Source organism: Syngnathus floridae, chromosome 21 (assembly GCF_059516105.1).
Source record: "Syngnathus floridae isolate MCC-2025c chromosome 21, RoL_Sflo_1.0, whole genome shotgun sequence".
Taxonomy (NCBI): domain Eukaryota; kingdom Metazoa; phylum Chordata; class Actinopteri; order Syngnathiformes; family Syngnathidae; genus Syngnathus; species Syngnathus floridae.
Genome location: NC_142433.1, coordinates 2,327,305 through 2,354,568, shown reverse-complemented (window position 1 = coordinate 2,354,568; position 27,264 = coordinate 2,327,305). Strand labels below are relative to the sequence as shown.

The following is a 27,264-nucleotide window of genomic DNA, read 5'->3' as shown; positions in this document are numbered from 1 at the left end:
GCTGCAAGGGAGGCTAAATGTATTTTTAGCTTCCATTTGAATGACTTGCTATGAATACCCCTACTGTTCATATATTGGACAGCAATACATGTATATATTTTTTTGTATATTGTGCGGCCTTAATATACATATTTGGAGCCATTATAAAATTACATTTGTACGTATGCATTCATATACTATATACAAAAGCGCTTGTGCGTGTGTATTTTCATATACATGTATACACAACAATATACACACAAAAACACAATATAGGCCACACGAATAAATAAATACATTTGCTATAGTATTAAATAACTCATGCATCTTTTTATTTAGATAAATTGAAGTCATTTTAAAGGCGCTATATATTTTTTCAAAACGTAGGGGGAATAATTCCAAGGGAAGACGCTATAGTTCCAAAAGCACATATTTTCCTTCTGTGTCTTGGACATATGAGCCGATGGGGGAACTAAATACATCAATTAATTACGTGCGTCCAGCATTTTACAATTTGGGGCTGTTGTGGAGCAGGAGATGGGGGGCTATCGATATCTTTCTGCCGCAGTTATTAATTGTAGCTATTAAATCTTCATTTTCACAGCTGCCCAGCCATTTTAGCCTCTCAACAGTTTACTCTGACCACTGGCTTTGATCACACCCATATAATGGTGGCCGAAGAGGCACTCAGGGTAGGATCATGTTCGTCCAGAGAGGAGCGATGAACAATAATGCGGCGTTTTATTACATCCAGCGGAAGTATTTATTTTTCACCAGAGAGCAAAAAAAAGGGGGAAGGAGAGCGGGTCCACACGCCCTGCCGTCCACAGACACCGAAGAGCGCCTCAAGGGCAAGCAAGATGTTGGGCACGACGAGCGGAAGGAAAAGGAGACGCAATCAGCGTCGAAATCGCAACCAACAATCGACTTTGACTAATAAGACTTTTTATACACTTGGCACGTTCGCTAAGTGTTTTGGAAGGACGTCAAGCGCGGCTGTCTCTCAAGAGGAAACGAGGAAGATAAATGCGCTGCTGTGATTTAAGAAGGTGACTGTTTGAATGCGTGTTTTGGGCTCAGCCACCAACACAACAACTACATGAACTAAACCAGAGGAGCTTTTACTTTGCATGCGTGCGGCTCGCCCTACTTGTCGTGACTTCGACCTTTGGAAAAGCTCCAGCTCAGCGAAGGCAAAATGAACAGCACATGTATTCAGCAATGGCGCACATGTGTTGCCTTTTAACCCCCCCTGGGGAAAGCGGCTTCCGCGCGGCGCTGTGAGCTCCAGAAACGCACCAACCTTTTTTGTCTTATGAATATTATTTCCCTTATCGCCCATAGGAGAGGCACCAACGGACAGATATTCACAAAGCCCCAAAAAAGCTGTGATTTTTACCTTCCTGCGTTAGAGGTGAACCCTCCACGGCCGTGACATTGGTTCCAATAGCGCCGCCCGGTGGCAAAGTAGAGTCCAGTCCAAGCTGATTGAGGTGGACGACTCACGCGAGGGAACACAGTCCAAAAATGAAGTCCAGGCAGGGAACAAGAAGTGCTTTTCCCCCCTATCTTCCCTCTTCCTGTCGTGGCTCTCGCCTCCTTGGTAACACAGTTAATAACCTTGGGTCTCAGACGGTTTATTGCAGTGCACTCCAATTGTACAAATGCTCCAGACCCTCAGACAGCTTTTACGACTGCGTTGCCTAGGCAACGGGGAGGATGTCCCGTAATTAGGGACAGAATTCCAGCGCGCAGTAAGGGATGCGCGTAAGGCAAGGCCGGACTACAGCAGAGAGGGACAACCATAAACTTCAGGCTCGCTCTCACCGGCGTTTATGACCCTTTTGACTGTCATATATGAACGCCAATGCGCTCCGGCTAGCTGCCATAAACACAGAGATAACAACAGCAAATATGGCGGCCCTGCCCAAAGCTAAGAGCTGTTGGAACAAGGCTTTCCAAAGCCAATATGTGGCGTGACAGCTTGACGGGAGAAGACATAGAAACTTTTGAGAAAAGCACGAAATAAAAGTGAGCACAGAATAATAGTGCATGTTTTCTGAACGTAAAATGTTATGGAGACTATTAACGATAGAGATAAAAGCATTCTTCGAATAAATTGATCATAAAATGGGAATATTTGACTTTGTTTCAATGATTTAGATCACAGAGCTGTGTAGAAAAGGATCAAACATAAAAAAAATCTAATAAAAATGCTGTTGAGGACTACAAATCAGTGCGATGCAAAGAAATTTAACTGCTAATATTTTAATTTTTTTTCTAAAAGTTTGATTGTGACAATCATACTTGATTGTGAATATTTAGGTAACATATAATAGCACATTTTTTTAAATGTGAACCATTCTTTAAAGAAAATCATGACTGAAGAGAATTCTTTTATTTTTAAGTAAGGCATTCTAGAAGAGCACAATCATGGGAAATAAACCTCGCGATCCCTCCCAAAAAAAAAAGTCATTGTATGTATAAATTTAAACACAAGTGTACCAAGTAAAAGCATGGTAAACGTTATAAAAGCACCACATTACAATTGCGTAAAATGCGCCATATGTATAATTACGCATACCGCTTTACCAAAGTACGCATATACAAAACACTCCATCCAGTAACATTTTCAATGGTTTTTATTTGGAAATATAGTATAATACACAATCGTGTTCTGGGGACAAGCAGGAGATTCCTGACCAGCTTTTCGCCCTAACAAACCGCATACATGAAATTAACGTTTCATTTTGATTACGCGTCAGACCGCAAGAACCAAATGTTTCTGAGTCACGAAAGTAAACGGAAGAAATGGAGTTAAGTCAAATTAGAGAACGCAGGAGACCTGCTACATGTTTCTACCTGTGTTTTTGGGCGTGTACCTCAGTGCGACTTCCGTGGATCCCGCGAGCTTATGTCTCTGGTGGTTAGGCCTGCAGTATTTGACTAAAAAGTCAGACTTAAAAAAAAAAAAATCAACTATGGCATTGCGGAGTTATATTGTATTAAAAAGAGGAGTAGATATAAATACATTTAACCCGCTATAATAAACTTTGACTTGGATAGCCGTGACATTAAAAGATAGTAAACGAGTGGCTACAAAATAAATACACACACAAAGGAAAAAAAATTACATTCTTATTCGTTGGACGCTATTTGGTCACACCAATGTTGTATTGATTCACTGAATTAAACAAGACTTCCGTTTTGCGATTGCATATTTTAAAAAAAATCTAATTACATTTTGATAACAAAATACACTTGTTCAGTCAGAGTAAAAACTGAAAATCAAAAAATAAAGAGAACGCGTGAATCACACTATTGCGTGAGGCGGGCGTTCATTGCGCGCAATTAGAGTCACAAATCCAAAATAAGAGCTCATTATATAGCACAATAAACGTCCATGAGGCCAAACGTCTTCCTTCAAGCTCGCTTCTTTTTTTTTTTTTCTTTTTTTTTTTTTTTTTCTTCCGGCCATTCGGGTGCTTGTCCGCGAACTTGAAACACACCACTGTTGTTTTGGCGGCCATTGTGGCGTTGCACGACAACAACCGCAGCCTGAGAGAATCATGGCGTTGGGTGGCAGGCGGGTCGCCCGCGCTGGGGTCCAAATAAGTCACTCACTAGAGCAGAGGGTTGGATGTATAATATTGCAATCTGTCTCTGTTCAACTTCTTCTCCTTCATGCGCCGGTTCTGAAACCAGATCTTGACTTGGCGGTCGGTGAGGTTGAGCATCCGAGACAACTGCAGCCGCTTCTCCTTGTTAATGTACACACTGAAAAAGAATTCTCGCTCAAGTTCTCTGATCTGATATTTGGAATAAGGGCATCTCTTCTTGCGAGTTCTCTGTCCATCTAGGGAGGCGGACAAAAAAAAAAAAAAAAAAAGAGAGAGGCTTGGTTATAATACCACACACCAAAACCAGTAAAGTTAATATCATATTATGATGATTCCACCCCCACAACCCCAGTTTGCTCGTTACATGGAAAGCGGACAATAATTGCGTGCAGACATTAAAATCAACAGTGAAGATATTCCCTCGCATATGTCACCAATAACATTCCCCAGTTGAGTCAAAACAGTCGGTGCAGGTTGGCTTTGACCTTTTCCATCAGGGGAGGCAGCGGGCTAAATTTACTCCACTAGCGACTATGGAGAGTGCATGGGTGCAGCTTTTTAAAAAACAGACGATCCCGGGGTAAATTAAGGTGACATGCTAAAGTAAAAACTCGTAGGACTTGACAGTCATAGCAAGGCACCGCCCTCACAAAACAAATTCAAAGCTGTCTGGGTTATTGTTTTGCGACAATGTTTCACTATTGAACGCATGCAGGCTTATTTTGTGGTAATTAAAAAATAAAATCCGGCTCATGGTCATTTTCAATAGCAAGAACGTCAAGGCGCAGTTTTGGCCAAAGTTTTGTGGCTGGAAGAGAAGGGGAGGGGGTCCACGGGGGCTCTCTATAAACATTATATGCTTATAAAACAGCATATAAAATTTTTAACAGCGGCGCGCAAAGTTTCTCTCATAAGCAAGGAGGCGACTTGAATACATGCAATACTTACTGCTGCTGCCACTGCTGCTGGATTTCTCCTCATTGTTGCCGGAAGACAGCTCCGGGCTGCTTGTGTCCTCCCGGGGCTCCTTGGCTTCGGCGTCCCGGCAGCCAGAGGAGCCGGAACCCGAGTCGTCCGGGGCAGAGGCGGCTTGCTTGCTATGCGTTTTTTCCCCGGAGTAGCCGATGGCGGAGGGGCTCTCCGACGCCGTGCCGTACGCCGTTTCGTAAAATTGGTCGAAAGCCTGCGGGAGGACGCCGTTTCTGCCCACATTGCCGTAGAAATTGGAGGAGCCGGCGGCGGCGCCGTGATGGTGGTGGTGATGATGGTAGGCGGCGGCAGCGGCTGCAGCCGCGGGGCTGCTTTTGCTGAAAAGCTCCGTCTGCGCCGACAGACAGTCCCGGTGCACCATATCTTCGGTGCCCGGGTAGCACTGCGTCAAATTGCCCCGGTGCGGCCATTTACTTGACGCGTCGATGGCGGCGTACTCCCTAAATGTCACCTCCCTGACAGGCTGGACCTGCGGGAGGTTTGAGGAGTACGAGTAGGTCATGGGCCGGGTGGAAGGACTCTGGGATAAAAAGGAGGGCAGCGCGGAGAATTCGGTTCCCGCTGACACGTAGTAGGTGCAGCTGGGTAAATACATGTTGGAGCCGACAGGGACCCGCTCGTCAAAATCCATCATGGTATCGTCGGAACCCGGGTTCTACGCCTCGACGCTGGCCTTGGATTCCTCGACACCCGCCCTGAACATGGTTCTGAAGTCCCTTGCTTTCTCGCCTCTTTCAAGCAGGTCCGCGAGACAGAAATTTGGAGACGTAAAGCTGACGTGGAGAGCCATCGCCATCCACTCCACGGAGGCGGGAGTCACGTGACCACGCGGCAAGAAATTGACAGATTTTCAGTGTGTGCGTGCGCGCACGCCGCGAGGCACGGCGCGTGCGCACGCCGCGTGTGTGTGTGTTAAGCTTGACATTGATAGTTTATCGCCATGTTGGACTGGGAATGAATTCTTTGAAATTGCAACAAATCAGAGCAAGCAAAAAAACCCGCCATCATTCCTTCACGACTTTGTTTGAGATTGCATCTATTTCTGCTCAATAATTTGCAATAACATCAGAAAATATCACAACATAAGGTGATTTACCTCCACTAAATATACGCACTTTTTATATTGCCTTCAAAATTGCTGGATTAAAAACAACCCAATTTGGGTTAAAAATTGAACCGATGCAGGAAAATCAAAAAATGGCGTACAAACGTTTGAGTTAAATACGGCAGATTTTCAGGGACAGTCCAATTTTCAACCCGGCAGTTTTAAGAGTGTATATATTCTACTTTCCGTACACATGCATGATTCAAATTACGCAAAGGGGGGAAAAAAGCACAATCGTGCGCAAGACAACGTGAATTGGAGGAAGGAGACGGTCAAGCTTATCTCCCAAGTCTGCGTTTGGAATTGTCTTAGTCATCAGCATTTGGTCCTTTTACAACAGCAAGCATTTGGCTAAGTGCGCATTTGGTTATCAGGGTCATGTTCAAAGTAGCGGCTAATGTTTCAACTGTCTACGGCAAGGTGAAACTAAACAAGGGAGGCAATATTATTTAGCGGAACAAAATGGATCTATAAGACTGGGCCTTTATTTATGCAACATCTGAAGTATATTTAAAGTGGCGGATGTAATAATTTGCCCACATACCAACTTTTCTTGACACCAACTTTTCTTTCAAATGGTACGTGACTTACAAGTGTATTTTACTTGACTCCAACACGGAGGAATAAACCGCTCCATTTCTCGCAGCACGCTGTTCCACTCCATTTTTACGCGCGGCCATTTCTTCATGTTTTTCTGGACATATTTATTAAAACGTGCCTCTTCCAACAAGAAAACATCTTCCAGATGTTTTTATCTACAATCATATTTTAGCCGCGTCTCCTCCCAGGTTCTTGATAGGAAAAAAAAAAGCTTGCTGCTTTACTTTAAAAGGTAAACGCGTGTGCGCCATTTACTTTTGCGTAATAATTTGAGAATTTTGAAAGCAGTTGACTTATACAACTTTTTATTTGGCGGTGCTGTCACGGAGCAAATTCGGCTGTTCCGAGGCCACCGTGGAGCTCGTTTTGGATCCTGCGCAACCTGACTCTAATATGGTCTGAATGAGAGACTTGAGCTTGGATTAAGACCGCCGTGGCTGGCTGGGGGCCCCCCAGCCATGCCAACATCTGAGCCCTTGATAGCACATGTGAAACACAAGCTGAAAATATCTCATGCTAAATCGCTTTCTTGCGTGGGTTCGTCCATCAGGAAGCAACATGCCGTGTGGCCATGCAGCTTTTATTTTATTTGGATAAATTGCAGGGAGGGGGGGGGGGGGTACAAACAAAACAAATCTTTTGCAACTTTTAAGACTAACACGCTCCGCCTCTAAACCAGTCCCAGACTAATTCTACGAGGTGTGCAGAAGCTTTTAAGGTCTAATTGAGCACAGGATGCACAGAAAAAGCAAAGGCTAGCTCTGCACAGACCTGCGTTTTTATAGCTGCTATACTATTCTGCTGAGCTTTTTTTTTTTTTTTTTACCCCCACACAGCCAGGCAGACACCACAAAAGCGGCCAAGCGTGACAGCAAGTCGCCACCTATCACGGATCTCAACTCAGCAGCTCGAGAGACACAACAACACAACAGCGGTAAGATGCGCTTGCAGCAAATCGCCTGAACGCTGTCCGATTGGCGTTTGGGGGAAAAGCAAAAAAAAAAATAAAAAATAAATAAATAGACAAATGAGCGTAGTTAAGTGGCTTTAACCTTGAATGAAAGTCTGCCCGAGCATCATTCTTGTGTGATTTTTGGCAAGCAAAGTGCAGTCTGGCACTGGAAGCGCTCTCAAAGCCAAAGCTTTGTCTGAACGGTCGAATTCAAGTTCGGGGGAGGGAAAAGAGGCACAAAGAGCAAAAGGACCTACTGTGCCCCAGATGAAGTTCCTTTAATTGCTTTTCCATTTACGCATGCTTTGGGTCACAAGATTGTGCTTTAATGTCAGCAAGTGACTTCAGGCTTAGGGCAATGCTTATTTATTTTGGGCAACTGCATGTGTCATCCTAAGATCGACTGTGATGTCATTTCTTATTTTGAATGCTGGAAAACAAAAACGATTTTGAGGTCATAGAAACTCTCCTACTCTCGTCCAATATATATTGTGAAAAATTAATGAGTGAACCAATGTAAGCGACACGTTTCATCTTCAATAAATTGTATTATTTGCCATATTGAATAGGTTTAAAATTTTAAGATCATACAATCTTAGAAATATGTTAAGTTAAAAAATGTTAAACCACAAAATTTATTCATACAGTGGAATTTTTTTTGCTGAATTTATTCAATTGTATTTGCCCGTGTGGTTGCACAAAATAAAATCACTTGGCTCCAGATACATTTTCAAAATTGACTAAACACCTACGTTGTGACGATTATAGACTATATTCTAAAAAAATGTACCAAGACCCAGATTATATTTTTTGTAACACATGACGAAATACAATCAAATAAATTCAACAACAAAAAATTCCCACTGTATCAATTTCAATGACAAAAAGAGTCATTAAATAATTTCAAGGTGACTTATGCAGTATTTACTTTCTAATATTGTTTTTTGTGAAGGAAATAAGGGCAATCATTTTCCAGGTACAATGTCACATCGCACAATCACACACTTTGCGATTTGGACTGGAAAAACAGAGTTAAGATTTTAAAATCAAAAAGCCAGACTCGACCTTATTCACTATTTACTTTGCTGTCACCCAATTTGCCTCAAGGAAAAAAAAACTTGACACGCATCCACACACGTTCAAGCAGTTGTTTAACAAGCACTATTTCAACATCCTTCCATTCAAACCAATCGAATTTTTTCTAATTCCTCCCTAGCCATACAAGTGTACATCTAAATAGAGCAAACTCGGCCGTGTGCCATAAAGCCTTGTTAGACCGAGCGCGAGTCAACAATTCATTGTGAAGAGGATCTGAGGGTACAGTTTAACGCCACATCAGGTAGGGCTGCCTGCCTGCCTGCCTGCCTGCGGGCTGTAAAGCAGCCTCAATTGGCGCATTCAGACCTCGCAGAAAGAAGCCTCCTGTAGTTCGAGTCCTGCAGTGGACTAAAAAAGGCACACAGCTTTACTGCTGCCTGGTTTTGTTTTCATTTTATGGCAGACAAAAATAAAAGCTATCACACCTGCAAGTCAAAAGGGGAAAATACACTTAGAAAAGTGGAACGGGATCCGACTGTGTGTTATGATACATTTTTGGAAATAAAGTGGAAGGAATAAAAAAGGTGTCAAATTATATCCTACGTAGCAGTTTTGCCGTGCGTAAACGAACGAGGACGCACGCATTCAAAATCCATTCCAATGCTTCTGATTTCCTAAACACTTCATATGCACACATTTCAATTGGAAACCTTTTTTTTTTTTTTTAACATGAAAATCTTGTTTTTGAACTTGAATGATACACGCTTGCAGTCTGAGCTGACACCAGACTGCAGTTGCACGGGGAGTGTAAAACCATTTGGGTGTAACAGGGTCAAAAACATTTACAGCTTAGAATTTAGGAGCGGAAAAGACGACGAGGACATAAAGATGAGATGGGAAGGAGGGAAGAGAGAGAGAGGGAGAAAAAAAAACCTGATTCCAGGCGCATCTGATGACTTCTTTCTTTCCATCCAGGTGACAGCAAAGTACCGGGACCACACAGGAGCGTCGCTGGGAAAGTGAGCAACTCCACGGTCAACGGGAGCACCTCTGGCTGGACACGCCAGCAGCTCCTCAATGGCGGCTATGCCTGTGGATCGCATTTCGGGGGACAATGGACCTAGACAGAAGGGAAGAAAGCGGATTTTAGTGCCACAATAAATGAAGAGCGGGGCATGTGGAAACTGAATTTATTCACACACTGCTTTACATGTGTGCAGTAAAACGCATTTCAACACAGAATGCACTCAGGTCATTTCACATTTAGGGAAAACGCCGACACAGCACAATTGATGGGTGCCAAATAAAAGTAGAAATGCCTCAGAATCGTTTTAAAACAGCTTTCATTGGTTTAATCCTAAAAGTGGACGTACGCTACGTCACATTCTGAAACTAGTTCATGTCAAAAATAAGATGCGCATTTGACGCACTCGAAGAGTATTTGATTTTCGTTTAGCTCCAAATTTAAGTCGCGCCTATTTGTATGCATTTAAAACTCCGAATATAGAATCTGTTGTTTAATTGCCTGCTTAACTGAAATTAAAATAAAGACTGGACGTTTCCCTCCCCGACATAGGTGACATTCACTTGCACATACTTTGACGGAATTTTGCGGTTTATTTTTAAGACACTAAATGCACCAAAATGGCTCATTTACACTATAGACTCACCAAAAAAAAAAAAAAAACTGGGATTCAAACGTGCATTCAATGGTAATGGAATAGAACCCCATTAACATTTGCAGCTGCGTAAAATCCCCAATTGATTATTATGCAATGCATTGTGACATTTCATTCGAAACAGCCAACGAGTTTAGCTTCGGGGGATTTTCAAGCTGTTGCAATCCAAGGCGCCGATTTTGGACATGGGGGATTCGGCGTGATGTCGGTCACGCGTTGTATTTGTGACCTGTCACGGTCTTGGACTGAATTTTGTAGGGGGCGGTTGTGAGATTATGGTCCAACCTTGAGCTGCCGGGCTGGGCCACATATTGGTGACTGGGATTGTCTGTGCGCGCGCGGGTGCGCGCACGGGCCTTGCTTCCATTACTTGCAGACAGCGAAGGTCAATGTAAAGAGCACAATGCGTGCTGCTGTTGGCCTCGTCTGGCTCCAAGCACGTCTGAGAGGCAGCTGACTCATTTTCTGGTCTGCTATGAGGTCACTGTGCTTATTAAGCATTACAACTCATTTAAAACGACTAAAGTAAATTAAAATTAAGCACGTAGCTAAAGGGTATTAAATCAAGTAAACAAATCAAGACCGAGGCAAAGCTTTGAAACGTGCTCATGTTCCTTCACCACAAACACTGCACATTAGCCAATCTATTTGAAATGAATCTGGGAAGTTAAAGGACGCGTGGAAGCTAAATGCAAGGTCAAGCCAAACTCTGCAATTCCCTGTTTGGCCTGTAGATGGCAGCAGAAGCCAATGGTTTGCACGCTAGTGCTTAAACGTCGATGGGCGTTCCATTCATAAAAGTTACACGTGACCATGGGGGAGTTATTCTCCCAGTGCTCAAGTTACATCTCAGGAAAGAAGGGCGGATTCGGATGCCTCTCGCGACCAATCAGCGTCAAATTGCCAACTTCCGCAGTGGCGACGGACTGCGCATGTCCACGTGTGCGGCGTCTCGCGTGGGCGCAACGAATGGTGATGTCACCACGCGAGAGCTGCGGCCACGCGGACGCAACGTCAAGTGACAAGCACGAGAGGACATTATACACAAGGGGTTATTTTGCTGCGGTGTTTTGATTTCAACTTGAAGAGTTTCTGTTTTAAAGCACTGTATTTGCATTAACACAATATTTTATTCACATGAATGGATATTTGTGAGCGTGTAGAATATTATAAACTATGCACAATTGTATTTATGCACATTTGTTTCAGCAGGTTGCTTTTTTTTTGCTTTTTTTAAAAGCTCCATAAATGAAGTTGAGTAACGTGGCTCCCAGAGTAAACAAATATCAATGTTTTAAATTGAACAAATGACGTCATATGCAAAGAAACAATGCTTAGACGCAAGTTTAAGTACATGTTTGTGCTGGACTGCACTTAAAAATCGTGTTGATTTTTTTTCCCAACTGGTTCCAAAACAACAAATCATGTGGCGCTACATATGTTTTAAATTAGACTATACAGCTACTTACAAAAACGTTATCTAAATCCAGATAATTCCATTTTTATGCGACCACTTGACAAAGTAAAATTCATTCAATATTTCTTCAGTGTAGTGCAATAGTCAATACTTTTCTGACCATACAACCATTTGGATAAAAGACTCAAATGAAGAAATAATTTGGTGTTGACAAACAAATGCGCCATGACCATCCCAAATTTGTATGATGCTTCTGTTTTTTATTATTAAAAGAATAACCATTTTCTACTACAGATTTTTTGTGGTCTATCGATTTGCGTGGACCTCGATGGTGACAAACAAACCTGACTGATTATATATTGGAACATGCGCTCAAAAGCAAATAAAAACACAATACTAGTTACATCTTAATTTCTTGTCGCCAAATACCAAACATTTATAATAATTCAAAAGTCATCAGCAATCTGTAAATTGACAAGTTACATTGCATGATAATCGCAAGTACTTTTTAATTGTTAGGGTGAGGCTCTGGAATAGACGATAAATGAGCTCGGCTTGCATCACATACGTGAGTGAGCCTGTCAGGGGAGTCACGCTGTCATTTGACTGCCAGTCACACTGACTCACGGATGATTGCAGCCAAAGTAAACGTGCGTGCAAAAGATAGCAGCTAATGCTGCTTGTTCACTTGCAATTACACTTAGTCACCCACCAAAGAATTGAGAAACGCATTCAGACGATATAATGCTCGAAAAGTGCAGTTTCTTTTTTTTCTCTCGTAAATATTCCGAATTTAATAAAGCAACACACAGATCAATTTTAAAAGTCCACGATCGATTTGACATGCAACGTATATTTTACTTATTGAACACATCACACAATCTCTGCAGAAGAAGGACCGTGAACTATATAAATTATTTTTTTAGACGTATTTGAGAACGAGTGGATACAATTGTACAGTGGAATTTAAGTATAAGTAAGAAAAAAAGCAGGATAAAAGAAATGTCAGTATGTTTTAAATTACGAAAAAATTATTAACATTTTAGACACCAAAAGCACAATCCGAATCATTCCCTGCAAACATCCAGAAAATTAAATCGCTTCCGTGCGCTAAATATTGCTGAAAATTACACAAACGTAACCAATAGCAACTCTCATGACAATGAATAAATTTGATTTAAATTGAGCACAATAATGAGAGAAATAAAAACCCTGGACTTCCAATGCATTGGTATTTTTTTTAACCGTAAATAATCAGGTAAAGCATGCGGGTTGGATTATTCCCATTAATTCAAAGTTTTACTATACATTCCTACATCCTCACTACATTTGCATATTATAATTGATAATGCATCAAATAGTGCATTTTGATAGGCACCACATAATGAGATATTAGACGCACGTAATGTCATGTTATGGCCGTCGGCAATGATTTCAATCATGGTGCTGGTCACAAAATGGTGATTTCAATCATGGGGTTAGTCACAAAATGGTCGCTAGATGGCAGTGTTTATCTACATTTCAACACAAAACCGCTGTTTACCTCCCAAACTTTCTTGGTAATCGATGTTTACTTCACACATTTCCAACACATTTAAATTATTTATATTTGTCCATTTAAGCATTTCAATACGATTGCAAGCAATTCCAAAGTAATAAAGTCAAGACACGGTCACGTTCAAGGGGAAGTTGCAAGGACATTGTTGACCAGGACATAAAAATTATGCAGAAATATTCCAATGGGGGGAAAAACATTCGTGTGAAAAATCCAGTCAGGATCGACTATTTATTTCTAGACATAAAAGACTCTGATTTCAACAATATTGGAGGCATATCCCAAATACATACTTTATTGGCACGGACACACACATACGCTTGACATCATGCTCGAATTTACTTTATATACACAACCACATGAAAAGTCACACATTATGAAAAGCTATATGCACGATATCAACACACACAAATCCCGCAAGATTATCTGAGCATTCGAGAAGTGCACCATGAAAATGGACAAGAACGATGACGCGCGTTCCAACAAGCACTACAAGCTAAACATGTGAGTAAGATCAAAAAAGAAGAAAAAGCCATGAAGATTAATATTTAACATTCCCAAGGTCCAAATCCGAAATAGCGTCGTTTCACGTGGATATTCGCATTTATCACTCTCGTTAAAAGTTGCAGATAAAAAGGTGGACGCTCGTTGTGCACCATTCTGCGAGAGTGAGCAAAATGTCACAAAAATGGCAGTTCCATGTTTGATTTTTCTCCTCCTTGGACAACAACGTGGCAGGTATTATTATTAATTTTTTTTTGTTGTTCCAAAAAGCTCCAGGAAGTCATCAGCCACCAAATTATTGCTGTTCCAAGCCAGTCCAGTGTGTGTTTATCGTTGTGTGAATATGTCGAGAAAGGGTAGAGGGACTAGCTGAGAGGTTTCAATTTGTTGACAACCTTCTTCTCCTTTACGCGTCTGTTCTGAAACCAAATCGTAACCTGCCGTTCGGACAGATTGGTCTGGGCAGATATCCTCCTCCGTTTGTCCTTGGTGATAAATTTATTGGCAGCGTATTCCCGCTCCAGTTCCTTCAGTTGCACCTTTGTGTACGGGACGCGCTTCTTCCTCCCACGCCTGTACGAGCTGGGGTCGCCGCCTGCGTGGGACACCGCGTCTGTGTGGACGGACGGACGGACGGAGAGCGTCAACAAGTGGAACGTGCACAGCAAAACACTATTTGTGCATTGGAGAATTGAATTGAGAATACATTTTGAATTAAAAGCAATTAATGTATACTAAAGCAATTCGGAATTAAATCATTTCGATGGACTAAATTGCAAACATTTTCTCTGCAAATAAACATTTGACATCAAATCCTCACATAGAAAAGTCAAATCAGGATTAATAGAGGTAAAAGCAAAGCAAAGTAAAAGGCTGATGCAAGGTTGCTTACCTGAAAGAGGCGACTTCCACATGTGTCCCGACTGAGGCTGCTCTTTGCCGCAGTAAACTTGACTGTTCCAGCCGTTGGCGGCCAGGCTCCACGGCTGGTAGCTCTCCACCGGCAGTAATGGCTCATGTCTGCCCTCCGAAGGCGCACCGATGGTGGGCACCACGGGCACGTCCAGATAACTGGGCACAGGTTGGTAGGGACCTGACGGGTAGGTGGGGTAGAAGGCGAATTCCTTGGCACGGGAGGTAAAGTCGTCCCCGGAGACCGACGTGTCCATGTATTTCTCTCCATACGCGGAGGGGGGCTGCGCCCCGCATGACTTGATTCCGCCGTGGTGCGACATTCTGCACGGGTAGTAGCCGCTGCCGAAGTAGCCGTAAGGCAGGGAGGCGCTGGAGGAATTCTGGGAGGCCGAGCAGGGGCTGCACTGCTTCCCCTGCTCTCCCACGCCGGTGGCGGGCAGGTCGCCGGACGGGTACGCCGTGCTGGGTGCCAGCGAGGCCGGGTGCGCCATCAGATTCCTGCACTGGTTCGCTGCGAAGTTGCCGCCCGCGAAGCCCTCCATGTTCTTGTTCACTTCATCAGAACCGCCGCCGTTGTCGTAGAGGAACATCACCGACGGGTCGAGCCAGTAGCGAGGAGGACGGAGCAACAGTGACGTTGTCATAGCACGGCGTCCAACATTGAAGCTTCTGGCTCTTTTCGAAAAAGCCCACGAAGTGAAAAAAGATCCATCCTGGTTCCCAGAGCGTAAAGCGGTGACGCGCACCGGAGCGCCGACGTCGCGCTATCATTGGTTGCCACCACCACACGTGACCTAACTGTGCAAAGGGAGGGATGGTAAACATCCCCACTTGAGATAATTAAATGGAGGAATATGCGGAGACGCAACTTGACCGTAGCCGTCCGAACATTGAGCTCGTCCTTTTGCGCTTAATCTTGTTGCTGCGCAACATCTGAAATAACACAAAAGCTCAGCCTGTACCACTCATAATCACAATTTTTGTGCTTTTTCAACACAACATGTGCTTGAATTGTGCAAAAACTACATTCAAAAGGAGATATTGAGCGATAACGTGCTCGTTTACGCACATTTGAACGTGCATGCGCATATGCCACGTATTTTCCCCATGAGCATACACCAATGTAAATGAACACAACCTCAAATTTAAATGCACAACTCTTAAGCAGAGATGTGCTACTGTAGTATATTTGCTTATCCCACTACGTGAGAACAGCATTTCCTTGATTCGTGGAGGAACTACCAAGTAAATTCAAGGCGCATGCTCCATTACGCACACATTTACACATCTATGCACACTTGGCACGCATTGTTTTTTTCCTACGCGTGACAAACCGGAATAAGTGCATGGTTCAAAAGCATTAATTCATTGTAGCTGAGTTTGAAAACAGAATCTTGAATGATGTATTTAAATAAAGTATATCCAAAACGCACATCCACACACACACGACTACCTTGCATTTTCCCCCATATGTGCCACACGTACTATATAATAATACTTTAATTTTTATAGTTACACACTTTGCCATCTATAGACAGTAAAGTGTGTCAGTATAAACGATTTTTTTAAAAAGCGGGTTACATTTGCTCATTTTTACGCACGCGTCAGTGCGTATTTTTCCTTAACATGGCCGCCCTTGAAAAAGACGGAAAAATCCGTTTTCAGACGCCAACAACATGTAAATAGCAGACTATTATGATCCTAGGGGGGCTATTGTGACTCGGGCTAATTAAGGGGAGGGGGGTGGACACCGCTGGAGGCCAAGGTCAAGTTGAAAGTTGCTGTCTCGCCGTCGGGCTGAGGGCCATTGAGGCTTTGAAGGGAGCGTCTGAGCTGCTTGAAAAGAACGGAAGAAGGGTGAGAATCCCTGTCCCAATGAAAGCTATTGGAGGACATTAACTTTTACTATCATTTTGTTTTCTACACCAGCTAGCGCTCCTTCTCAACTACTCGTCCAATGTCTCAGCGGCATTTGAGCCAAGTGCACTTTTCGAAACGCTGTGGTAGGATTCGAAGAATTTTGTGTTTATTATTTAGAGATGTTTTAGAGGTGTTTTTTGGCAAATACGTGTGACAATGGTGGGAACTCTGCAAAGAAGGGAAGGGGTAAACGCGTCGTTTCAATGTGTGTCTGGTCTGTTTACGACCGATGGCTCTTCGTCTGTTAGTTCTGACGCTTTTACACATCTTTTTTTTTTTTTTAGTCTAACCTAAGCTTTTTGTATCTTTTTTTTTGGTCAAAGCTGTTCATGTAAATGATTGTGACTAGCAAGTACGCGAACAATCGCGTATGTTTTCCGCGTGTTTACAAAATTTCTATGGTGAAAAATAGTTGACATTTTCTCATTCAAAACAACATAAAACCAGTGCTCAGATAATCATATTTAATAATATTTAAGTTTTCCGTACTCTGAATAGATGATGCAATCTCCTTAAAAAGCTACTCAGTAGATTTGTTTATATTTTAAAGTTATGATAGAATCTCTCGTGCTTTTTTTTCCCTTTGAAAAGCTATAACTGCACTTATTAGGTTCACTATAAACAAGATCTTGTTTACATTAGAGTCACTAAATTGGGTCAAGTTGTGTCGGGAAAAGCTCTATTGTATTTTTGCTCAAAGGCGCACATGTCATCGCCTGAAGATTTACGTCATAATGCACAAAATCTCATTTTTAATGTTAAAATTCAATAAGTGATTTAGCACAGGCCAAATAAACACATGTACTGTATATGAAATTGGTTTGGGGCCATATTTAATCCCACACGAGTAATTTGACGTTCCAAAATAAACGCTTAGATGTGTCTTGACCTTAAGAAAACAATATTGATTGAAACCGTATCTAATAATTCCAACTTGTTGCACATTGGTAACATTTGGCAATTTCATTACTGCTAATAATTGACTGCAATGCTTTTCAAATCGTGCTATCACAACAATGCGTCCACGGCAAGGTGGTATAAGGGACGCATGCACGTGGCTCGTCCAGATCCAAGACCCCCTCACAATGTGCACACGCGTTTACAGCAGGGGCGCAAGTATACAAAAACACACCGCGGGACCCGTCAAATACAAGCTCGCAAGTTCATCTCACACTTCCACTATTCCAACTAATAATACAGAACTAATATATTAAGCTTATAGCTTCAACAAAATGCCTTTTTTAGTCGCTATGATACTTCCAGCTGATATTGGCCACCGTGCGTAACACACGAGGTTGCACATTCATTATATTAAATTGCGTGCAAAGCAAAAAATAGAAAGTCATATTTATCATGGAAAATGGGTCAAAATGTCGTCAATTGCATAACCCCATCATTGGAAGATGGTGCAGAAAATGTTTGTGACGTCTGCTGCGTCGACAGAAAATGTTGAAATAATAAAAAGTGTTGGGTTTTTTGTGTGGTCAAAGTAACAAACCACATGTGAATATTTGAGGATTACCTCCTCGGGCAGTATTTCCACGCCTGTCCAAACAGTCACATTAGCGTTTATAACGTGCTTCTAAAATGGAATGTCAATTTCAAATCTCTTTGGCGCTATATGAACACCAACAAAAAATCATCAATATAGTCTCTGGTTTGGGGGGAAAAGTGCAAGGGTGGTTTTAGAATATCACAAACTCAAAAATGTAACGCCCTGCAAGTGGAATAAAACTTATGACAAATCTCTTTTCAAATCAAAAGTACCGCAGTCCCTCAAAATATGAATAAGACAAATCAGAGGGGCAAAATTCTGGCCTCGCATACATCCGGTTGACTTCTGTTGAATTTAAATAAACATTTAGCTCCCTCTATTTGTGATATTTGCAATTTCTAATCTTTCAACAGATTGATGGTGCCGTTTTTGCTTTTACATTAGCTTGGAACATTTTTAATTCCCAAAAGGCGTTGTGGTTAGCGCGCATCACGCGACTGTTTGTTGCTATCATTCCAGTCGCGTATTTGCCGTCGTGACGTCATTACGTTTGCATATATAGCCGCCCCTTGTTTTTTTTTTTTTAATGGAACACGGTTGTTTTGTTTCTTTTTTTTCATAATAACACTGCCTGCATGCTTTAGAAAACATTCAGTAGACCTAAGATGGAGAGTAGTAGTGGCGAGGCTCTAAAATGAGAAACACGTTTGCAAGCAGAGAGACTTGTAAATATCAGCTTTCTCAAAAGATGCCAGTCTAAAGAAGCTGGACTCTTGTGAAACGTAGAAGCTTTGCACCTGGTATGTCACCCAGCTACTGATCTTGGCCCATTTTATTCCACGACTCCAATTCCCACTTCCAAACTGTGTTAAAAGCACGCACAACAACGTTGGAGCAGCTCGGATGAGACAATTGCTTTCCAGCACCGGGACACGTTTGGCTCCAAGGTCAACGAGTTAAATCTGCATGCGTCATCCCGTTTCAAGGCCAAACTGAAGCGAGGGAGAGAACGAGCGAAACGGGAGGGGCAAACAATCGTTTTATTTGCAGCCAGGTTCAGAAGCTCGTCTGCTATAGCAATGCATCAAAACATGTGCGCAATTGAAAAATCTGGAAGATCCGCGCGTTTGGATTCCACGCGTACTGCGCAGACTCCATGGTCAAGTTCAAGTTGGGCTGCCTGCATGCTGCCTCATAAAAGTGAGGGGTGCATTAGCAACCCCCCTCCCTTAAGCCCCCCCAAGCAAAGTAGTATAGAGTTCTGCTCCACGTCACAAAGTTGGGCCCAGTCGAGAGAGCAAAAGTACAAATACAGATATTTTAGGGAAAACAAGACTCTGATAAGATTTAACGTATTTATTTCAAGTTTGTGAAATGTACTCGTGTATAGTTAAAACAAATATCTGTTGCCTATTCCAATATACAGGTAGCACTAATGCCGAAAAAGCAAATTGCATTGCTCGACTTTTATGCTATCAAAACTGTTTGCATTCTAAAGTTATGTACTGACAAACAAAAATATTTATAAAAAATAAATTATCCAACGATACGTTCAAAAATACACCTTATTCTCCGTGTTGCTTGTATTTATTTTTAGAATTAACATTTTGATCGTCAGAAGTTTAGGTTGACTCGTGGATGAAATCTTACGTCTCCGAATGTGGTGCGGTCATCGTTATAATGTTCCCTCCTTAATTCACATTCCATCATGTTACCACTGTTTTTTTCTTTTTTCTTTTATAAGATCCAAAATATAATTCAATCAAAAATCAGCCTTTAATTAGGCCTTTTTATTACGTGTAGTCATCATCCGCGCACTCTAAAAATGTCAACAAGCCTATTTTAACAAACTAAGGCAAAGTACAGCCATTAATTTTTCAAGTGGGGAATAAAAGTAGCATCAACAGAACAAATACTCAGCACCAAAACATACAGGAACGAAGTATTTCTATTTCGCTACTGTCCCTCCAGTATTTTTTTTTTTTTATGACAAAATCATGCCTTCTGCGTGTGTATATTTTCATCCTTTCCGTCAGCAAAGGGTCCAAAGCCTTTTCCGCTGTCCTCCTATTATCTTAAGCACACACAATATAAGTGACACTACTGTAAAGCATGCAAGGTCATGACGGTTGCGCAAAAGGCTCTCGAGCGTTATCTCTGAAGGATCACAAGATCTCATCTGCCCTGGCCAAGACATTGCATAACGTCAAGTAGCACAAAAACAACCTTTGCAATAGATCATTCAAAGAGGTTGCATGCAAACGGAAAACGGCACCATCTATTAAAGCGCTCCCTCGAATACAGAAAAAACGAACAAATATATATTTAAAAAAATAGACGTATGCAAATCGTGCTGGTGACGTAAGCCAATCTGAGAGCAGCATTTGAAAACTGGTGTATTTACGTTAATAAAGAAAGCTATGACTTAACCTAACTATGTATTTTGGAATTTCTGGTTTAGAACGACTAGCTACACACAGAGCTGCTTATAATATTTCGATTTTCGGGCCAGACAAGAAAGCAAACATTTAAACACATTACTAAACTCAAACTAGATGACATCAATGAGATTTCTGACATTATGAATAAAAAACGGGCATGGTCTATTTAAAAATACATATACACTTCTCTATTGAGAGTTTTAACTGTGCTACAGTGGCTTTAACCCCGAAAATAATAATAAAAACAACCAGTAAGTGCTGATCAGTGCTTTTCAAACTTAAAAATATATATATATATGGATTGAATGAATCAATATTTAGTATTGCTGTTTGTCCTATATTTAATTTCAATGCTAAAACATTAATTTGAAAATTGCATTTACATAAAAAGTAAAATATATCTGTATTTAATCTTTTGGATGTATTTTTCCTATTTAATTACAATTTGTGCAATTTATTCTCATTGAATTACTATTTCTGTGCAGCTTTGTTTTGTCCCTGACAATGCTGACGTTCATAATGTGCTTCATTCTTCAAATATTACTGCTCAAATATGACAGCAAGAAAGGAGAACGAGAAAAGCGAGATGTCTTCTCTCTTCATCCAGGCCGGATGAAAGAGTTGGGGGGAGAAAAACCAAAGGAATTTCCCCTCAGTTCTCAGCAAGCAGAAAAGCAGGCAGGGGGGGAAGGGAGGGTACCCACTCGCGTCTTTCCCACAATCAGCCAGTTGAGGGCGCACAAGGACAGCAGAGCCTGCTGCAGTTTGAAGCTTCCCTCCCCAAGTCCTTGGCAACACGACCCCGCCCCTATGCACGACCAACATCAGCGCCACGCAAATCCCACCATGCCTTGCAGCTGCCCAAGCAAATCGACTCAAGTCGGAAGCGGCGTTGGCAGCATTGGACCTGCTCTCAAAAGGGAAATTCTTTGGAATGCGCATGTCATTTGAATTAGTCTCCAAAATGCATACAAGATGCCTGATGGACTTTTATTTCAAATCATAGACACATAATGCTTATAATTATTGTTTTGACGTGGTTTAGGAATACCACAATAGCATTAAAAAAATATGCCTTGTCTTTATAATTGACTATATTGTCAAAGTAACAACAACATGAGCTTTCAAATTGAAAGCAGTAGGATCTTTTTCGACCGTTATGTTTCCTGGCCTGGCTCTTAACGTTTAAAGACTTCAATGTCAAAGGCTTTCTTATCTAAACTGACCCCGAGACTTGACCTTTAAGGACTTTACTTGACTCCACTTAAGGGAATGGGGGGGAGGCTGCAGACGACATGAGAGGGATGTGCTGGCTGTGATTGCAGTTGTGTGTGTGTGGGGGGGGGGGTTATAAAGTGGCACTTATGATTTATAAATTTAAAAAAAACCACAGTTGACCTAATTTTTGTGATGTCTCCAAATAAGCAACTTTTTCTTATTTAAACTTATTTAATTCTTCTTCTTATTTCACCTTATTTAAATCAAATATAGGAGCAAAATTTACATCCGTTTTCAAATGAGGGTGCAAAAGTAAAACTTCTTCAGAAAATACTCAAGTACCGCAGACACTGAGAAAACTTCGTTACTTCCAGGATGAGCCACGAACCAACCGCACCATTGAGCCTTCCGTTTAAATGTACAATCAATCCGTGACGTCACGGGGCATCCTACAGACCGAGAGCTGAGGAGTGGGGCGAGGTAATTGTGATCCCTCCCAGAGCTCCTGCTACACACTCTTCTCTCAGGGTCAGACCGGATTGCATCCCCACTTTGACCAAGAGCTTCTCCTCCTCTTCCTCTTCCAGACTCAGCCCACAACACGCCACCACATCGGCCATCCCACACTCGTCCCACACACCTAACAAACATTACATCTTTGCTCGATCTGGGGCGTGCACGCGGGATGGAGAGCCGAGAGGAGATGCTGGCCCAGGAGGCTCAGACGCGCAAGAGCACCCCGGCTTTAGCGGCAGGAAGCCCCGGCAAGCCGGACCGCAGAGGCTGCTTGACGGAAGCGGTGATGGAGGAGATCGCGCGCAGGAATTTGTGCGCGGACATGGGGGACAGGCATCGGGGCGATGGGGCCCACAAAGACGGCAGCAGCTCGGACACAGAGTCGGACTTCTACGAGGAAATCGACGTGAGCTGCACGCCTGAAAGTATGGACTATAAAGGTAGGCAAATTTGGTTTGGACAGCAAGAGCTGGGAAAGATGTCAACATCGATCCAGATCATCGAGACAATTCCAAAATACTTTAGTTAAAAATGCTCTGATGCAGAAAAAATACCAAAGTTATTTGTTATTAAAATATAATTTGCGTTATGGTGAAAGTTGTATTTTATTCTAGGCAACAACAACTAAGGTAGATTCAGATAATCTATTCAAATCAAAATACTGCATCATCTGAAAATGCCAATATTACATTTCGCTCACAAAATTGTGATAAATGTCGTTTCACATTAAAAAAAAGAAATCTACAATCATTTATAGGAGAAGTAAATAACTTGCTTTTTTCCCGCAACATGATGTCACAATGTACAATATCGTCACACTATAGGTCGAAATGGAGATTCGCCTGGTCTGCCAAGTGATTCTGGTTCTGACCCGGGTAAGACCGTCCAAGGTCAGAACTCTCTGTCCTTCTCGGCGGATCAGATTCGCCGGTACCGCACAGCCTTCACCCGGGAGCAGATCGCGCGGCTGGAGAAGGAATTTTACCGGGAGAACTACGTGTCCAGGCCGAGAAGATGCGAGCTGGCGGCTGCGTTGAATCTACCGGAAACTACTATTAAGGTATGATGAAGAGAAGTCCTCCAAAAAAGGGCGACCGGACTTCAGAAAAATAAAATCATCTCGTTCACATGAGGAAAATAAATAAATGACACGTACTGCTTGATATATATGCCTTCTAAAAACATGGAGTGGGGTTTAAAAAAAAAATCCAATTATGGGTCGATTATTTTCAAGGATTTTTTTCAAAATAATCAAACTATTATGGGGGGAGCGGTCAAATTGACCCAAGCAGCAAATGATGCGATTTGGGTTATTTTGACCCACCTGTTTCCCGATAGCTCAAAAAATATATATATATATAGCGTTGAAAGACAAATAGGCTACAAAGCCAGTTGAAGTGGGTTATTATGGTCTGTAATAGGTTTGTGGTTAATATTTGACCTGGCGTGTCTCCTGCCCCATGCAGGTGTGGTTCCAAAACCGCAGGATGAAGGACAAGCGGCAACGTCTGGCTATGACGTGGCCTCACCCTGCGGACCCAGCCTTCTACACATACATGATGAGCCACGCAGCGGCCACGGGGAACCTGCCTTACCCCTTCCCATCCCACCTGCCGCTGCCCTACTACTCGCACCTGGGGGTGGGAGCCGGTTCCACTCCGACCGCCGCCACTCCTTTCCCGAACCCCCTGCGCCCCCTGGACAGTTTCCGCATGCTGTCCCACCCCTACCAGAGGCCGGAACTTTTGTGCGCCTTCAGGCACCCGTCCCTGTACCAGAGTGCGGCTCACGGGCTCGGTCCCGGGGGAAGCCCGTGCACTTGCCTGGCCTGTCACTCCGCCCCATCCGGCGGCCTGTCATCCAGGGCCCCGTCCTCGGACTTCGCCTGCTCCCCAACGAGCAGGACTGACGCTTTTGTCACTTTTACGCCTTCCGTGTTGAGCAAAGCTTCACCCGTGACAGTGGACCAGCGAGAGGAGGTTCCCCTCAACAGATAAAACAAACTTTCCTATAGCATGGAGCCTTTAACTCTTATTTAATAGTTGGACCAGAGCACAAGAAATTATTGCGTCACCAATTATGTATGATCATATTTAAAATAAATTAGGACACATGCATCGACTGAAACATTTCAATCCTTATGGTTTTTTTTAGGTTATGCGTCTTTCCACATCCATATAGAGAATGATGCTTCCATGCAGAGTCTATTTCTAACAAGGGGGATTTGTTAAAGGAGCCCGAGCCGTCTCATTAGAGGCAGATCTCAGCCATGCGCACATGAAATTACAGCGTGATGTATATGTAGGAGCCGGTGAATTTTGAGTGCGGAATTAATGATTAGACCAGCAAGGCGATGGTTGCTGCATGCCGAAAGGTAACAAGGCGCCAGGGGAGCGAGCGGATTACAAAGGAGGAGGACGACGCAAGATGGAGAGTGGACAATCAAAAAAAAAAAAAAAAAAACGTAATAAAATATTTGTCGTTTTCTCATAAGAACCAGCACATCAATTATCTTTTAATTATAATTGCTGCACTCGTCTATATTTATGTATTTTTCTTCCAACTGATTTTCTGTTTTAAGGATCTTAACGTCTAATTTGTAATAAACTGTCATCGAAATGAAGCAGACGAGTTTTCGTCATTTTCCGTTTTTGTAAGGGGCGGGGGCTCAATATTGTTGGCCCCCCTCTCCCAATAATAATTTTCTTCTCAAATGGTCGCTGTCAAGAGCAGAATGCGGCCTCATATCACGTGATGGGTCGACTAGATTGACCATGACACTTAAGTGGTCCCAGGGCTCCTTCATATTTTCCTCTAGCAGCCACTTAACTGGAGGTGCAAAGAGATCGATAGCGCACCAATCAAAGAGGGCTTATTTGCGCAAATTGGTATGAAGTGATTGCATTAAAAATCATTCCGGAATTTATATTTCAAGCCGAAAGACACTTAGATACTATTTTACTTTTTTTCCCTATTAGAACAAAGCAATATTATACACTATAAGAGGCTAACATTTTTATTCGTTATTTAGCTGCACAAGAGGGGCTCATGAAACCACCTTTAGTGCTTTTTAGATGGAGTATCGTATTTCAAAATTCAGCATCTCTTTACAAAATACAGCCCACGCACGAAAAGGTATACCCGAATATTTCAAATGATACAGACCCTGCATAAAATAATGACATATGGTATTTTTCTTCCTTTACAATAGCAATTTTTTGACTAAGTTGTGGTCAGTAAGCATACAGCAGGTAATATAAAATAAAAACACTATTCACTGATACGTCTTCATTCATCCTCGATACACCCAAATTACAAAACGTCCTCGGATCGTCGTCCTCCTGCATGGTGCCTCCTAATCAGACAGTTGCGCACCCATGCGTGGCGCAGCCAACCCCCCCGCACGTCCCACCTCCACCTTGATTGATGGTCTTATTAACTGCAGTTCTTGTAAGTGTGACCACGCTGATTAAAATGCATATGTTTGGAATAATACCCCGTTTAAGCCAAGCGGGTCACATAGACAGATTTATGTAAACTATCAAGGCTGTTTTCTTGGGAAGCGACGCGGGTCATTTAAAACGAATACATAATAATTAAATACAAAGACAACACATTGAGCAGCCAACTATCAGACAGGTGCACCCACAAAAGTCCTTGACGCAGAACAAATAAACGTGGTGGCAAATTACAAGACAATTAAACACGCATGTATGAGGCCTACAGCAACAATCTCATATTCCAATTCAGCAGGCACAAAATGCGCAATTCAACATACGATCGCATCATCCTTAGAATTGGCGCACGGCTCCACTGCTTCCACAAAGCATTTGAATGAGGGCGGTGCAGTGCAGCTGTCCCAAACTAAAGCGCACGCAAACACACACAAATGGATGCGCTGCTGCTGGTTTAAATTGGCTTACATCCTAATTTACAGGCCCTTGTCGTAGAACGCAAAGGGCTGGCGGAGGCGTGCGCGACCCAATCACAGCATAATGATGATGAATGGGAGATTAATGCACATACAAGCAAGACAATTTAGACCTTCATCTGTTTAAATAGGCTTCCAATATCGTTTGGAAGCGGGGGGTCACGTTAAATCAATCGAATGAGGGAGGGGGGGTTGCCGGGGACGGGTGAAAGTCATTCTAACCCGCGTCTTTATCAACATTATTTATGGCGCAGCCTGCTTATGTGACCAAATAAGGACAAGGAAACCAAGATATTTTGCAAATGCGTCAACATGAGAGAATACAATAATTATTTCAAGGCAAATGATGAAGCAAAACAAATGAAGCAAAAATTCCGCCCCAACAAACAAAACAGCAAGTTTGAAAAGATGCCACAACATAAGCAATTCATTTTCATTGCAACGCTGCACAAACATTTTCCAAAACAGCTCTTACCTTTAGTCGACGTCCTGGGACTGCTATCCAACAGAAAAAAAATAAATAAAATTCCCCAGTAGGCATGAAAATTATGGCGTGCATTTTAGCCGCAAAAAAATAAAAATAAATAAATAATAAGCGCATTAAGTGGCACATTTTGTCGCAAACGCACCAACACCCGCATGTTTTGAACCACCAAACTTACCTGGGTTTTACCACTCAGGTAGGGGTGTTCATCCATTACCATCCATTATCAAGTGTACAGTTATTGTGCTTTAACATGATAACTTTCATAAACATCAAATTCTACAAGTTAACAACACGTACTAATTCAATTAAAGATGGAAGGACATGAAACAAATGTTGCATTGATTTTAGAAGGCACCTTTCCCCCTGCTTGTTAACATTGGTCTCTTCCTTAAGTATATAAACGGTGTACCTTACTTCAGGTGAGCATACTGCTTTTCCTCACAGTGAAAGCAAGTTGTAACAGTTTTTTTCCCCCTGTGTAAATTTTGGTGAATAAAAATTGAGCAAAAATCAAGTGCCCCTTCCTGATACCCTTATTCGAGTGTATCCATGAAAATAAGCTGAAGTTATACACTGCTGCAATTAATATAAAATCCTATGTGCAGGTGTACCTAATGGTGTGACCAGTGACTGATCCAATGCATTCATTTTATTTTGATTGCCCATCAAATCGTTTTTGTTTCGCTGAATAGCTTGCATCAAGCAATATTGTTTAAAAATGATTTAATAAGCACTTTTTTTTACAACGCCGTGTTATTATTTTACAACCCACTCGGCAGCCAATGGCTCTACGGCTGTGCCCAATTCTCTGCGCACTTCATTTTATTTTACAGCACGCTGGCCGCGTTTACTGCTCGGCTACCATGGCGGCCGAAGGCCACGGCAAAGTTGTTCCAGTTTTT

At 42.3% G+C, this 27,264-nt stretch overlaps 3 protein-coding genes across 3 annotated transcripts; 1 reads left to right on the top strand and 2 right to left on the bottom strand.

Annotated features, from left to right (window-relative positions):
- Positions 1–2,644: 2,644 nt before the first annotated feature.
- Positions 2,645–26,477, bottom strand: hoxa11a (homeobox A11a). The gene is made up of 4 exons (XM_088365695.1): positions 26,351–26,477; positions 9,218–9,404; positions 4,548–8,682; positions 2,645–3,835 (listed from the first exon to the last, which is right to left on the bottom strand). Exons 3-4 carry the CDS (start codon positions 5,221–5,223, stop codon positions 3,603–3,605), a joined length of 909 nt encoding a protein of 302 aa, XP_088221821.1. The 5' UTR covers positions 5,224–8,682; positions 9,218–9,404; positions 26,351–26,477; the 3' UTR covers positions 2,645–3,602.
- On the bottom strand, positions 12,674–26,477 carry hoxa13a (homeobox A13a). Its single transcript, XM_088365694.1, has 3 exons — positions 26,351–26,477; positions 14,332–15,287; positions 12,674–14,052 (listed from the first exon to the last, which is right to left on the bottom strand). Exons 2-3 carry the CDS (start codon positions 14,996–14,998, stop codon positions 13,805–13,807), a joined length of 915 nt encoding a protein of 304 aa, XP_088221820.1. The 5' UTR covers positions 14,999–15,287; positions 26,351–26,477; the 3' UTR covers positions 12,674–13,804.
- Positions 22,099–23,976, top strand: LOC148379811 (homeobox protein XHOX-3-like). The gene is made up of 3 exons (XM_088365601.1): positions 22,099–22,384; positions 22,769–23,004; positions 23,411–23,976. The coding sequence occupies exons 1-3, from the start codon at positions 22,114–22,116 to the stop codon at positions 23,939–23,941; spliced, it is 1,038 nt and encodes a 345-aa protein (XP_088221727.1). The 5' UTR covers positions 22,099–22,113; the 3' UTR covers positions 23,942–23,976.
- Positions 26,478–27,264: the final 787 nt, after the last annotated feature.